Consider the following 13,970-nt stretch of genomic DNA (forward strand, 5'->3'; position numbering starts at 1 on the left):
CCCAGCCCCCCCACTCTAACTGCTAGACCCCACTCCCCTCCCAGAGCTTGAGAGAGAACCCAGGAGTCCTGGCTCCCAGCCCCCACCCCCTTCTGAACACTTGGCTCCACTCCCCTCCTAGAGCCAGGGCAAAAAACCAAAAGTCCTCTCCCCCTGCCCCGCTCTAACAGTTAGTCCCAGAGGCAGGGAGAGAACCCAAGAGTCCTCGCTCCCAGCTCCCCTGGCTCTAACCACTAGATCCCACTCCCCTCTGAGTGCTGAGTAGAGAACCCAGGAGTCCTGGCTCCCAGCTCCACACTACACCACTCCCCACATAGGGCCAAGGAAAGGACCCAGGAGTCCTGGTTCTCTCTCCTGCCTGCCCCCGCTCTCACCACTAGACCCCACTCCCCCCACAGACCCAGGGAAAGAACCCAGGAGTCCTGGCTCCCAGTCCCCTGCTCTCACCACTAGACACCACTTCCCTCCCAGAGCCCAGGAGAGAACCCAGGAGTCCTGGCTTGCAGCCCCCTGCTCTAACCACCAGACCCCACTCCCCTGCCCAGGCGATGGGGTTTCATTTCAAGGGCTGGTGTGTGTCTGTATCCCCAGAGTACGTCATTGAGCACTGGCAGGAAGATGCTTTCTTCGGGTACCAGTATCTGAATGGGTTCAACCCCGTTCTGATCCGGAAATGCACGGCGCTTCCCGAGAACTTCCCCGTGACGCAGGAGATGGTGGCCGGCTCCCTGGGGGAATCCACCAGCCTCCGGGAGGAGCTGCAGGTAACACCCCGCCCCCCGAAAATAATCAGAGCCTGGCTGAGTCCCAGCCCTGTCGAGTCCATCCTGCCCTCCTTCCCCGTGAACTCCTGCTGGTGGGAGCCCGGTGCTCTCTTCCCAAACTAAATTGTTTGTAGCATAGCTGGGTCTGGGTAACCAGCCGCCCCACCCCAGAGGTAGCTGCATCTCCGCACTGGGCAAGGGGTCCCTGAGTAACCAGCCGCCCCACCTCAGAAGTGGCTGCATCTCAGTGCTGGGTGAGGGATCCCTGCATAACCAGCCGCCCTGCCCCAGAGGTGGCTGCATCTCAGTGCTGGGTGAGGGATCCCTGCATAACCAGCCGCCCTGCCCCAGAGGTGGCTGCATCTCAGTGCTGGGTGAGGGATCCCTGTATAACTAGCCGCCCCGCCCCAGAGGTGGCTGCATCTCAGTGCTGGGTGAGGGATCCCTGTATAACTAGCCGCCCCGCCCCAGAGGTGGCTGCATCTCAGTGCTGGGTGAGGGATCCCTGTATAACCAGCCGCCCCGCCCCAGAGGTGGCTGCATCTTAGTGCTGGGTGAGGGATCCCTGTATAACCAGCCGCCCCACCTCAGAGGTGGCTGCATCTCAGTGCTGGGTGAGGGATCCCTGTATAACAAGCCGCCCTGCCCCAGAGGTGGCTGCATCTCCGTGCTGGGTGAGGGATCCCTGTATAACCAGCCGCCCCGCCCCAGAGGTGGCTGCATTTTAATACTGGGTAAGTTCTATGTGTGTTGCTTGCTGGGACACTGCTGAAGGGAAGCTCACAGCCCTGGGAGCGGGGCACTGACCCTCCTCTGTTCTCCGTGACAGAGAGGGAGCATCTATCTAGCAGATTACAAGCTCCTGGAAGACATTCCCACCATTGAAGTGAACGGGCACCAGCAGTACGTCGCCGCACCCCTGTGCTTGCTGCACCAGAAACCCAGCGGGGAGGTCGTCCCCTTGGCCATCCAGGTGAGGGGTTTCTCTGCTCGCCAGCAGCTGAGCTGGGGTTTATCAGGGCCCCTCCTGAGCCACCTGGGCTCCCCTGCAACTAGGGAGCAACTGGGCTCCACCATTACAAAAGGCACAATTATTCTTGTGGGCAGGGCCTGAGTGTGCCAGGCGCTGCACAGACCCAATGGACCCATTGCTCTGATCCAGTGGGTGAATGGGTCCACTGGGGGGATATGGGGCTGGATGGGCCCATTGCACTGACCATCGGGGGGATACCAGGCTGGATGGGCCCATTGCTCTGATCCGAGGCGGGGGGGAATACCAGGCTGGATGGGCCCATTGCTTTGACCCAGAGGGGATATCAGACTGGGTGGGCCCATTGCTCCGATCCAGGGGGATACCGGACTGGATGGGCCCAGTGCTCTGATCTGGAGGGGATACCGGGCTGGGTGGGCCCATTGCTTTGACCCAGAGGGGATACCGGGCTGGATGGGCCCATTGCTCTGACCCGGGTGGGGGGAGGAGGGAGGGAATACCGGGCTGGATGGGCCCATTGCTTTGACCCAGAGGGGAGACCAGACTGGGTGGGCCCATTGCTCCGATCCAGGGGGGATACCGAGCTGGATGGGCCCATTGCTCTGATCCGGGTGGGGGGAGGGGGGAGGGAATACCGGGCTGGATGGGCCCATTGCTCTGATCCGGGTGGGGGGAGGGGGGAGGGAATAGCGGGCTGGATGGGCCCATTGCTTTGACCCAGAGGGGAGACCAGACTGGGTGGGCCCATTGCTCCGATCCAGGGGGGATACCGAGCTGGATGGGCCCATTGCTCCGATCCAGGGGGAATACCGGGCTGGATGGGCCCATTGCAGAAAAGGACCTAGGGGTGACAGTGGACGAGAAGCTGGATATGAGTCAGCAGTGTGCCCTTGTTGCCAAGGCCAATGGCATTTTGGGATGTATAAGTAGGGGCATAGCGAGCAGATCGAGGGACGTGATCGTTCCCCTCTATTCGACATTGGTGAGGCCTCATCTGGAGTACTGTGTCCAGTTTTGGGCCCCACACTTCAAGAAGGATGTGGATAAATTGGAGAGAGTCCAGCGAAGGGCAACAAAAATGATTAGGGGCCTGGAACACATGAGTTATGAGGAGAGGCTGAGGGAGCTGGGATTGTTTAGCCTGCAGAAGAGAAGAATGAGGGGGGATTTGATAGCTGCTTTCAACTACCTGAAAGGGGGTTCCAAAGAGGATGGCTCTAGACTGTTCTCAGTGGTAGCAGATGACAGAACGAGGAGTAATGGTCTCAAGTTGCAGTGGGGGAGGTTTAGGTTGGATATTAGGAAAAACTTTTTCACTAAGAGGGTGGTGAAACACTGGAATGCGTTACCTAGGGAGGTGGTAGAATCTCCTTCCTTAGAGGTTTTTAAGGTCAGGCTTGACAAAGCCCTGGCTGGGATGATTTAACTGGGAATTGGTCCTGCTTTGAGCAGGGGGTGGGACTAGATGACCTTCTGGGGTCCCTTCCAACCCTGATATTCTATGATTCTATGATTCTATGATTGCTTTGACCCAGAGGGGAGACCAGACTGGGTGGGCCCATTGCTCCGATCCAGGGGGGATACCGAGCTGGATGGGCCCATTGCTCCGATCCAGGGGGAATACTGGGCTGGATGGGCCCATTGCTTTGACCCAGAGGGGAGACCAGACTGGGTGGGCCCATTGCTCCGATCCAGGGGGGATACCGAGCTGGATGGGCCCATTGCTCTGACCCGGGTGGGGGGAGGGGGGAGGGGATACCGGGCTGGATGGGCCCATTGCTTTGACCCAGAGGGGAGACCAGACTGGGTGGGCCCATTGCTCCGATCCAGGGGGGATACCGAGCTGGATGGGCCCATTGCTCCGATCCAGGGGGAATACTGGGCTGGATGGGCCCATTGCTTTGACCCAGAGGGGAGACCAGACTGGGTGGGCCCATTGCTCCGATCCAGGGGGGATACCGAGCTGGATGGGCCCATTGCTCTGACCCGGGTGGGGGGAGGGGGGAGGGGATACCGGGCTGGATGGGCCCATTGCTTTGACCCAGAGGGGAGACCAGACTGGGTGGGCCCATTGCTCCGATCCAGGGGGGATACCAGGCTGGGTGGGCCCATTGCTCTGATCCAGGGGGATACCGGGCTGGATGGGCCCACTGCTCTGACCCGGGGGGTACCGAACCCACTGCTCTGACCCGGGTGGGGGGAGTGGGGAGGGAATACCGGGCTGGATGGGCCCATTGCTCTGATCCAGGGGGGATACCGGGCTGGGTGGGCCCATTGCTCCGATCCAGGGGGGATACCGGGCTGGATGGGCCCATTGCTCTGATCCGAGGCGGGGGGGAATACCGGGCTGGATGGGCCCATTGCTCTGATCCGGGTGGGGGGAGGGGGGAGGGAATACCAGGCTGGGTGGGCCCATTGCTCCGATCCAGGGGGGATACCGAGCTGGATGGGCCCATTGCTCTGACCCGGGTGGGGGGAGGGGGGAGGGGATACCGGGCTGGATGGGCCCATTGCTTTGACCCAGAGGGGAGACCAGACTGGGTGGACCCATTGCTCCGATCCAGGGGGGATACCGAGCTGGATGGGCCCATTGCTCTGATCCGGGTGGGGGGAGGGGGGAGGGAATACCAGGCTGGGTGGGCCCATTGCTCTGATCCAGGGGGGATACCGGGCTGGGTGGGCCCATTGCTCCGATCCAGGGGGGATACCGAGCTGGATGGGCCCATTGCTCTGATCCGGGTGGGGGGAGGGGGGAGGGAATACCGGGCTGGGTGGGCCCATTGCTCTGATCCAGGGGGGATACCGGGCTGGGTGGGCCCATTGCTCCGATCCAGGGGGGATACCGGGCTGGATGGGCCCATTGCTCTGATCCGAGGCGGGGGGGAATACCGGGCTGGATGGGCCCATTGCTCTGATCCGGGTGGGGGGAGGGGGGAGGGAATACCGGGCTGGGTGGGCCCATTGCTCCGATCCAGGGGGGATACCGGGCTGGATGGGCCCATTGCTCCGATCCGGGGGGGATACCGGGCTGGATGGGCCCATTGCTCTGACCCGGGGGAATACCGGGCTGGGTGGGCCCACTGCTCTGACCCGGGGGGTACTGAACCCAGTGCTCTGACCCAGCTCCCCCACAGCTCAGCCAGCGCCCAGGTCCCGACAGCCCCATCTTCCTGCCCAGTGACTCCGACTGGCTCTGGACTCTGGCCAAGACCTGGGTGCGCAGCTCCGAGTTCCACCTACACGAGGTCAGCTCCCACCTGCTCCGCGCCCACCTGCTGGCCGAGGTCTTCTCAGTGGCCACCCAGCGCCAGCTGCCCATGTGCCACCCCCTGTACAAGGTGAGGGGGGCGGAGCTGCTGTGGGGGGCGGGTCCATGGGGGGGCGGGGCCCCACTCCGCTTGGGGAGTCAGCCAATGGGAAGGCGGCGGGCAGCCAGTGTCCACACCCGGCACCTTATGCAAGGATCAAACAGGTGGCATCAGGGGTGGGGTGAGTCCCATTCCTGGCTACCCACTTCTGCAGGTGCTGGGACATGTTAAGGGAGTTGACCAAGGGTGCCCGGTTCTTCCTGTGCCTGGCTGGGGCACATGCCCCAGAGGTGCCCAGTCTGTGCCTTTGTGATGCTCAGAGAAGCCCAGTCGGATTTTGGATGCGTGAGTTTGAGAGGGCCCCAGCCGGGTGTGTCCCCCCGGAGCTATACACAGGAGTCACCCGTATCTCCGTGTGTGTGTTCTAGAAGTGCCCAGCTGTGTGTGTTTGGCACCTCCTCTCCAGCTGCTTCAGCCCCTACGCCTCTTCTCTTCCAGCTCCTGATCCCTCACACCCGGTTCTCCATCCACATCAATGTCCTGGCCCGGACCTTTCTCATCAGCTCCGGGGGCGTATTCGATCGGGTAAAGAGCAGATTGTCTCATCATGATAATATAATCCCTTGCTTGTAGCTGGTGCTTTTCACCCCTAGATCTCGAAGCACTTTACAAAGGACATCAGGAGCATTAGCTTCATTTTACAGATGGGGAAACTGAGGCAGAAGACAGGGACTTATTTGCCTAAGGTCACTCAGCATGCCTTTGGTAGAACCAGGCAGAGCTGGGTGCTAGCCCCGGGTGCTAGCCCCTAGGCCACACTGCCTCCCATAGCTTGTTCAGAAAGGAGGGAGAATGACCAAACTGCCCATCAAATCAACTACACCATTGCCCTTCCCAAACTCTACCCACCCAGCTCCGCCTCCAGCCTGCTCAGCCAATCAAACGCAAGGCAGAAGCAGCTCCTCCTGGTGGTCGGCGCTCATTGGCCACCTCACATCTGGGATCCAGCGAACATCCTTTTCCACACAAAGTTGGGCCCGTTGATAACTGAGATCAGATTTCAATCTGGTTTAGTGACACCCCCCCCCCCCCGTGTGGATGCTCTTAATTCACTTTCACTGGAACCATTTCAACCCATGCACAATTAGCTCTTTTGTGGGCATGGCCCGAACCGCAGTTTCCTCCCTTCTGATTAGGGCGAGGCAGGGCGAGGGAACATGTTTTTCACTGAAAAATGGCCAGTGGGGAAAAATTAAAGGTTTTGCACTTAAAATGGTCGGCTTTCAAAAAAAAAGTTCATGGCATTTTTATGGCATTTTCCTTCATAATCGTGATTTTCCTTCCTTTGTTGCCTTTTGCTTCTTTTCCCTGAGATTCCCCGACTTCGTCCTTTCCCTGTTTTCCCGGCTCCTCTCCCCCAGCCTGCTTTTTCCTGGTTTTCCCGTTTTGTTCTTGGGTTTTCCCTTTTTTCTTTTTTTTTTTTTCTGTTTTCCCTTTTTTCTCTTGGTTTGTCTGGTTTTTCTTGGAGTTTTTTTTTCCATTTTTTCTTGGATTTTCCATTTTTTCCCATGGGGTTTTCCCTTTTTCTTTGTTTCTCTCTTCACTTCTTTTTCTTGATTTGTCTGTTTTTTCTTGGTTTTTCCATTTTTTCTTGGGTTTCCCCTTTTCCTTGTTCTTCCCCCCTCTTTTCCCCTTTTTTCTTATTTTTTCACTTCTTTTTCTTGTTTTTTTTCTTGTTTCCCCCCATTGTTCATCTTAATTAGTTTTTCCTGCTGTCCTCCCTTTTTTCCTTCTCCTTCTTCCTTTTGTCCCCCGTGTCCCCAGTTCCTTTTATTTTCCTGGTCACTTTCATCAGTGAACATATTTTGGGAGGGAAAATCAATTGTCACCAAAGGATTTCGTAAGTGTGATTCCCAGTGCGGCCCCAGACCCTGGGGAATTAACGCAATTCCAGTGTCCTCCCGCCTCCCCTGGGGCCTGCTGCTCCGTGGCAGTCACTCCCAGCGGGCCCGGGCCGGGTCTGTATTCCACAGGCCATAGCGACCGGGCGCCCAGGCCTCGCCGAGCTCCTCCGCAAGGGCCTGGAGAACCTGACCTACACCGCGCTCTGCCTTCCCGATGACATCCAGGAGCGCGGGGTGGGCTCAGTCCAGCACTACTACTACAGGGATGATGGGCTCAAGATCTGGGCGGCTATAGAGAGGTGAGGGGTGCTGGGGGGTGGGGGGTGGGGAGGAGAGATGAAGACAAATGTAGGGGAAGGGGTTAGACCTAGTGAAATCAGAGGGGGCAAAGTGTTGGGGCTCTGAGTGTGGAGGGGATCAGGGGCAGGGCCCCGTGGGAGTCCAGGTCCTGTATGGGAGGGAGCCCTGCATACTGGGCTTGTTCTGCTGGGATCCAGCGAACGTCCTTTACCACACAAAGTTGGGCCCGTTGATAACTGAAATCAGATTTCAATCCGGTTTAGTGACAATGTGGAAGCTCTTAATTCACTTTCACTGAAACCACTTCAACGCGATCCCAATCGAAGAACAGCCCAAATGAGACCGTCAGCCCCAGGATCTGCTGCCGGTTCATAGAACCACAGAAGATCAGGGTTGGAAGAGACCTCAGGAGGTATCTAGTCCACCCCCTGCTCAAAGCAGGACCAACCCCAACTAAATCTTGAGTAGTGGTCTCAAGTTGCAGCGGGGGAGGTTTAGGTTGGACATTAGGAAACACTATTTCACTAGGAGGGTGGTGAAGCACTGGAATGGGTTCCCCAGGGAGGTGGTGGAATCTCCATCCTTAGAGGTTTTAAGGCCCGGCTTGACAAAGCCCTGGCTGGGATGATTTAGTTGGGGTTGGTCCTGCTTTGAGCAGGGGACTGGACTAGATGCCTCCTGAGGTTCCCTTCCAACCCTGATATTCTATGATTCTATGAAATCATCCCACCCAGGGCCTTAAAAACCTCTAAGTTCAATTAACTTGCTTTAAATTCACTTCTGTGCTTAACCCAGGGCAAGTCTCCATTTAGAGGGTAACATTTTCCAAAGTGCCCACACGGTCAAAGGACTAAGGGTTTTTTTTGGTGGGTTGGCAATTTTGGAAAGTATAAATAAATAAATTAATTAAATAAAATCGTTTTAGGGTGGCCCCAAGCTGACAATTTTCAAAATGTTCAGCCCCTCGAAAAATCACACCCCAAAAATAAAATTCCTTTCAGGTCAAATGAAACATTTTGTTTTGTGTCAGTTGACCTGATTTGTTTCCATTTGGAGCATTTCGAAACTTTTTTGATTTTTTTAAAAAAAATTAATTTCCAGGACTTTTTGAACAACAACAAAATTTAATTTTTCGGGGCGGTTTCCAGATTTTCGGATGGTTTGTTTTTTCAGCACAAGATCTGGCAACACCGAATTCATTTGCAAACTCTTTCAGGGTCACCGCCACTTCATTTTGTACCCCCCAAAAGTTCCAGCCCAAACCAGGAGCGCCAGAAACTCCCTAGAAGTAGGGGGGCCACCGGTGCTTGTACTGTGGCCCCGCCCCCACTCCATCCCTCCCCTGCAAGGCTCCGCCCTCATTCCGCCTCTTCCCTGAGGCCCTGCCCCTGCTTGCTTCTCTCCGCCCCCCTCCCCACGTCGCTTCCCCTTAAGGCGGGTAAAAAGCGATGGGGTCATGGAAGTGAAGTTGAAGGGGAGCAGGAATAGCTCTGTGGAGACTGGAGGGGGGGGCCCTGGCTTGTCCTAGGGGAGAGCCTCTCACCATGGACCCCGGCATCCGGGCTGACCCGATTCCCCTTTAACTCTCCCAGCTTTGTCTCCGGCATCGTGGGGATCTACTACCAGACCAGCCTCTCGGTGCAGAGTGACCACGAGCTGCAGGCGTGGGTGGGCGAGATATTCACCAAGGGATTCCTCGGCCGACAGGCATCGGGTGAGAGGGCGGGGGCAGCTAGCGGGCAGCGATCTCTGGGCCTGGGGTCACAGGCGCCGCTGAGGGGTCCTCCCTCCCACCCCCAAGAACCAGCCCCCGTTAAGGAGTCTCCAAACCCCAAGGCGCTCGTGAAAACATCAGCCACGGCCTAGGCGTGACGCCTGCCGTGCGACAGCCGTGGGTCGCCCGCACGCCTCCACGTGGCTTTTAGCTCACGCGGTAGAGGCTCATGCACTAAGCTCCGGAGGGCCCCGGTTCGATCCCGCCCGCCGAGTCTGTCGGTGTTACACGTGCACTCGCAGTAGTGAGGCTGGTATTGCACTGGCCCAGCATCACCCCTGGCAGGGGGAGCGGAGACGGGAGGCTCCCAGCCAGGGGCAGGGGAGGGGGCCCCAGTCCCATGCTCACCAGTCCATCCCTCCCCGGCAGGCGTCCCCTCGACTCTGGGCACCGCGGCCGAGCTGACCAAGTACCTGACCATGGTGATCTTCACCTGCTCCGCCTATCACGCTGCGGTCAACGCCGGGCAGGTGGGTGAGGGCCGCCCGCCCTGTCCCCCTCTTGGAGGGGGTGTCTCTTTCCTTCTCCCCCTTTCCTTTCCTTACACCAGTGTCCCTGCCCTTGGGCCCCAGTCTGTCCCCTCCTGCCCTTTGGGGCCCATTGGGTACGCCCCATACTTTGGGGTCTGAGATTTGGTGGCTCATGCCCAGGAGTTACTGTGGCTTAAAGTCCACTCTAGCCCAGGTGGAGTTGCTGGGAGCCAGGACTCCTGGGTTCTCTCCCTGGCTCTTGGAGGGGAGTGGGGTTTAGTGGTTACAGCAGGAGGGGCTGGGAGCCAGGACTCCTGGGTTCCCTCCCCAGCTCTGGGAGAAGAGTGGGGTCTAGTGGTTAGAGCGGGGAGGGAGCCAGGACTCCTGGGTTCTATTCCTGGCTTTGTCAAGCATCTTGCACATGTTCCGTCCCCTCCCTCTGAAAATTTTTTTTAGAAAATTTTCATTTCCTTTGTAATTTTTCCATTTTTCAACAAAATGAATCTAAATGAAAATCCATGACAGAGATCAGGGCCCAGTCATGCCAGGGGCTGCACAGACCCCCCCTGACCGAGATCGGGTCCCCCGTTATGCCAGGCACTGCACAGTGACATGGTGAGAGATGGTCCCTGACCCAAAGAGCTCACCCTCTAGGTAGATAAAACAGACAACGGGAAGAATTATCACCTCCCTTGTACAGATGGGGAAATTGAGTCACAAAGCCATTTGGTGCCTTGCCTGGTGGCACAGAGGGAGATCATGGAGTCACTGGGACTGGACTCCTGGATTCTCTCATAACCTTGCCAGCCAAGCTCCCTGGTGGGATCTAACCTCTGGCTTCCCTTTCCCGGCCCCAGTTCGAGCTGGCAGTCTTCATGCCCAATTACCCGTCATCCATGCGGAAGCCGCCGCCCCGGAACAAGGCCAAGGTGACCCTGAAGGAGTTCCTGGACACCATCCCCGAGATGAACACCACCAGCCTGATCCTCTCTGTCCTCTGGGTGCTGCGTAATGAGGATCAGGACATGGTGAGAGTGGGGCTGCTAGGGCTGATGGAGCAAGAAGCGGGGACCCTGGATCGGGGGGGGGGGTCTTTCGGGAGGGGAGCCCCCACTCTGAATCCTTCAGTATTGGATTGGGGGTGTGTGTCCTTCACTGCCTCTGAAACACCCACAGAGGGGCCAGACCTCAGCTGGTGTCAATGGGCGTCTCTCCATTGGAGTCAATGGGGCCAGACCTCAGCTGGTGTCAATGGGCGTCTCTCCATTGGAGTCAATGGGGCCAGATCCCGGCTGGTGTCAATGGGCGTCTCTCCATTGGAGTCAATGGGGCCAGATCCCGGCTGGTGTCAATGGGCATCTCTCCATTGGAGTCAATGGGGCCAGATCCCGGCTGGTGTCAATGGGCGTCTCTCCATTGGAGTCAATGGGGCCAGATCCCGGCTGGTGTCAATGGGCATCTCTCCATTGGAGTCAATGGGGCCAGATCCCAGCTGGTGTCAATGGGCGTCTCTCCATTGGAGTCAATGGGGCCAGACCCCGGCTGGTGTCAATGGGCGTCTCTCCATTGGAGTCAATGGGGCCAGCTCCCGGCTGGTGTCAATGGGCATCTCTCCATTGGAGTCAATGAGGCCAGCTCCCGGCTGGCGTTAATGGGCATCTCTCCATTGGAGTCAATGGGGCCAGATCCTGGCTGGTGTCAATGGGCATCTCTCTATTGGAGTCAATGGGGCCAGATCCTCAGCTGATGTCAATCCTCAGCTGCTGATTTGAGGACATGGACCCAGCATTTCAGCCCCTTTCCTGTTACCCTCTCGGGACATGGTGGGGGTGGACAGCCGCTGTGCCGACAGGGAGGAAATGTCCCCAAAGTGACATGCATGTGATCATTGTTTAGAGGCCTGGGGCCTATCAGAAGAGGTGGGGAGAGGTCTTTCCCTATGGAGACGGGTTCGACCACTGTTCAGACATAAAGTACTCTCCAGTTCTCTCCATAGACCCAGCTCACCCTGAGCATTGTTAAACATTTCTGACCCAAGCCGTTTAACCAAAATTTTGGACCCTGCAGTTAGAATTGTAGAAGTGTAAGACTGGAAGGGACCTGGAACAGTCACCTAGTCCAGTCCCCTGCACTCAAGGCAAATGTATTATCTATGCTGTAGTTGGGGTTGGTCCTGCTTTGAGCAGGGGGTTGGAGTAGATACCTCCTGAGGTCTCTTCCAACCCTGATCTTCTATGGTTCTATGATCTAGACTATCCTTGACAGGTGTCTGATCAACCTGCTCTTAAAAATCTCCAATGACAGAGGTGGGTGAATCTGTGACTTTTTTGGTTTGTTAGACAAGGTGGGAGAGGGAATATCTCTTCTTGGACCAACTTCTGTCGGTGAGAGAGACAAACTTTCGAGCTCTTTCACCAAGGAAAGTTGGTCCAATAAAAGATATTCCCTCCGGCATCTTGTCTCTCTGATATCCTGGGACCAACACGGCTACAATAGCGCTGCCATTGTCGATGATTTCGAGAAGTTGAAAATGAATCGTTTTGGGGTCAAACCCAACCTGTTGTTCAACCCGAAAGCAACATTTCCTTTTGATTCTGAGCATTTTTGTGCGTGGACGTTTCAGAACGTTCGACACAAAAAGCCATTTGGAACTGAAAATGGGTTGCAAACTCGACATGGGTCACATTTTTTTTTTAGTATTATTTTTAAATTAACTCTTTGGCAAAAGGGATAATTCAGAAAATATTCTGGTGTCCCCAAACGTCCATTTTTTCTCAAAAAAAAGAGAAAAGTTTGGGTGGAAAATGATTACTCAGGGGCTGGCGTGGATTGTTTCCATCAGGAGGAGACATTGGTGGTGGACCCAGGTGTTTCTTTGCTGGAATTGTGTTTATTTGCAAAGTCTGGAGGACTCAAAGAACAGGAGGCAATTTCCTTGCTCACAGTTCCAAGCCTCCTTCCAACTAGCACTCAGCCCAAAAACTTTCTCTCTCTCTCGGCTTTGTCCGGAGCCACACCCCCAAAGCTTGTTCTGGCTGTCTCCTTGGCTCTGTGCTGCTTCAGTGTCTGTTTCTCTCGCGTGCAAAGCTCCACCAGTCAGTGCCCCAGCCCTTGCCTTTGCTATCTCAATCCCCCGAGAAAACCTCTCTTCTCTACTCCAGCCTTGGAGTAATAAGAATGCAGCCCTGGAGTTGATCCTGGAGGGGGGTCAGTGATTTTGATGCCTCTGTATTCACCACTCTCCCTGTTCCCTTCCAGAGACCCCTGGGGACATACCCTGAGGAGCACTTTACCGAACACGGGCCAAAGCAGCTCATGGCTGCCTTCCAGGATCGCCTAGCAGAGATCTCCCGGGAAATTGAGGAGAGGAACCAGTCACTAGCTCTGAGCTACAAGTACATGTATCCCCCTAACATAGAGAACAGCACAGCCATATAACACCCAGAGGCGCCACCCCTCCAGCTGCCCCATGATGGAGAACCCCTCACCCAGACACCCACCACTGAGTGCCCCCCGCAGGAACAGGCCACAGCATCTCCACAGCCAAATGCTCGCCGGCATCCGGAGAACATACACCCAGCCGATGGAGCAATGGGGAACCACACCTGCTGGGGATCCGGCCCCATTGACTCCAATGGAGAGACGCCCATTGACACCAGCTGGGGATCCAGCCCCATTGACTCCAATGGAGAGACGCCCATTGACACCAGCTGGGGATCCAGCCCCATTGACTCCAAAGAAGAGACGCCCATTGACACCAGCTGGGGATCCAGCCCCATTGACTCCAATGGAGAGACGCCCATTGACACCAGCTGGGGATCCGGCCCCATTGACTCCAATGGAGAGACGCCCATTGACACCAGCTGGGGATCCGGCCCCATTGACTCCAATGGAGAGACGCCCATTGACACCAGCTGGGGATCCAGCCCCATTGACTCCAAAGAAGAGACGCCCATTGACACCAGCTGGGGATCCAGCCCCATTGACTCCAATGGAGAGACGCCCATTGACACCAGCTGGGGATCCAGCCCCATTGACTCCAAAGAAGAGACGCCCATTGACACCAGCTGGGGATCCAGCCCCATTGACTCCAATGGAGAGACGCCCATTGACACCAGCTGGGGATCCAGCCCCATTGACTCCAATGGAGAGACGCCCATTGACACCTGCTGGGGATCCGGCCCCATTGACTCCAAAGAAGAGACGCCCATTGACACCTGCTGGGGATCCGGCCCCATTGACTCCAAAGAAGAGACGCCCATTGACACCAGCTGGGGATCCGGCCCCATTGACTCCAATGGAGAGACGCCCATTGACACCAGCTGGGGATCCAGCCCCATTGACTCCAATGGAGAGACGCCCATTGACACCAGCTGGGGATCCAGCCCCATTGACTCCAATGGAGAGACGCCCATTGACACCAGCTGGGGATCCGGCCCCATTGACTCCAATGGAGAGA

General features: G+C 56.8%; 1 protein-coding gene across 1 annotated transcript in view; it reads left to right on the forward strand.

Moving 5' to 3' along the window:
- LOC311514048 (hydroperoxide isomerase ALOXE3-like) overlaps positions 1 to 13,032 on the forward strand; it is a gene marked incomplete at its 5' end in the record, with an annotated part of 19,586 nt that extends 6,554 nt beyond the window's left edge. Inside the window, 9 exons of the mRNA XM_084616343.1 lie at positions 592 to 764; positions 1,594 to 1,737; positions 4,890 to 5,093; positions 5,562 to 5,648; positions 7,097 to 7,266; positions 8,860 to 8,981; positions 9,411 to 9,511; positions 10,369 to 10,539; positions 12,770 to 13,032. Coding sequence (XP_084472469.1) covers positions 592 to 764; positions 1,594 to 1,737; positions 4,890 to 5,093; positions 5,562 to 5,648; positions 7,097 to 7,266; positions 8,860 to 8,981; positions 9,411 to 9,511; positions 10,369 to 10,539; positions 12,770 to 12,949 — 1,352 coding nt within the window. The 3' untranslated portion in view covers positions 12,950 to 13,032. The remainder of the gene's footprint in view (positions 1 to 591; positions 765 to 1,593; positions 1,738 to 4,889; positions 5,094 to 5,561; positions 5,649 to 7,096; positions 7,267 to 8,859; positions 8,982 to 9,410; positions 9,512 to 10,368; positions 10,540 to 12,769) is intronic.
- Positions 13,033 to 13,970: the final 938 nt, after the last annotated feature.

Source organism: Lepidochelys olivacea (genome assembly GCF_965140295.1).
Source record: "Lepidochelys olivacea isolate rLepOli2 genome assembly, chromosome: 28".
Lineage (NCBI taxonomy): Eukaryota > Metazoa > Chordata > Testudines > Cheloniidae > Lepidochelys > Lepidochelys olivacea.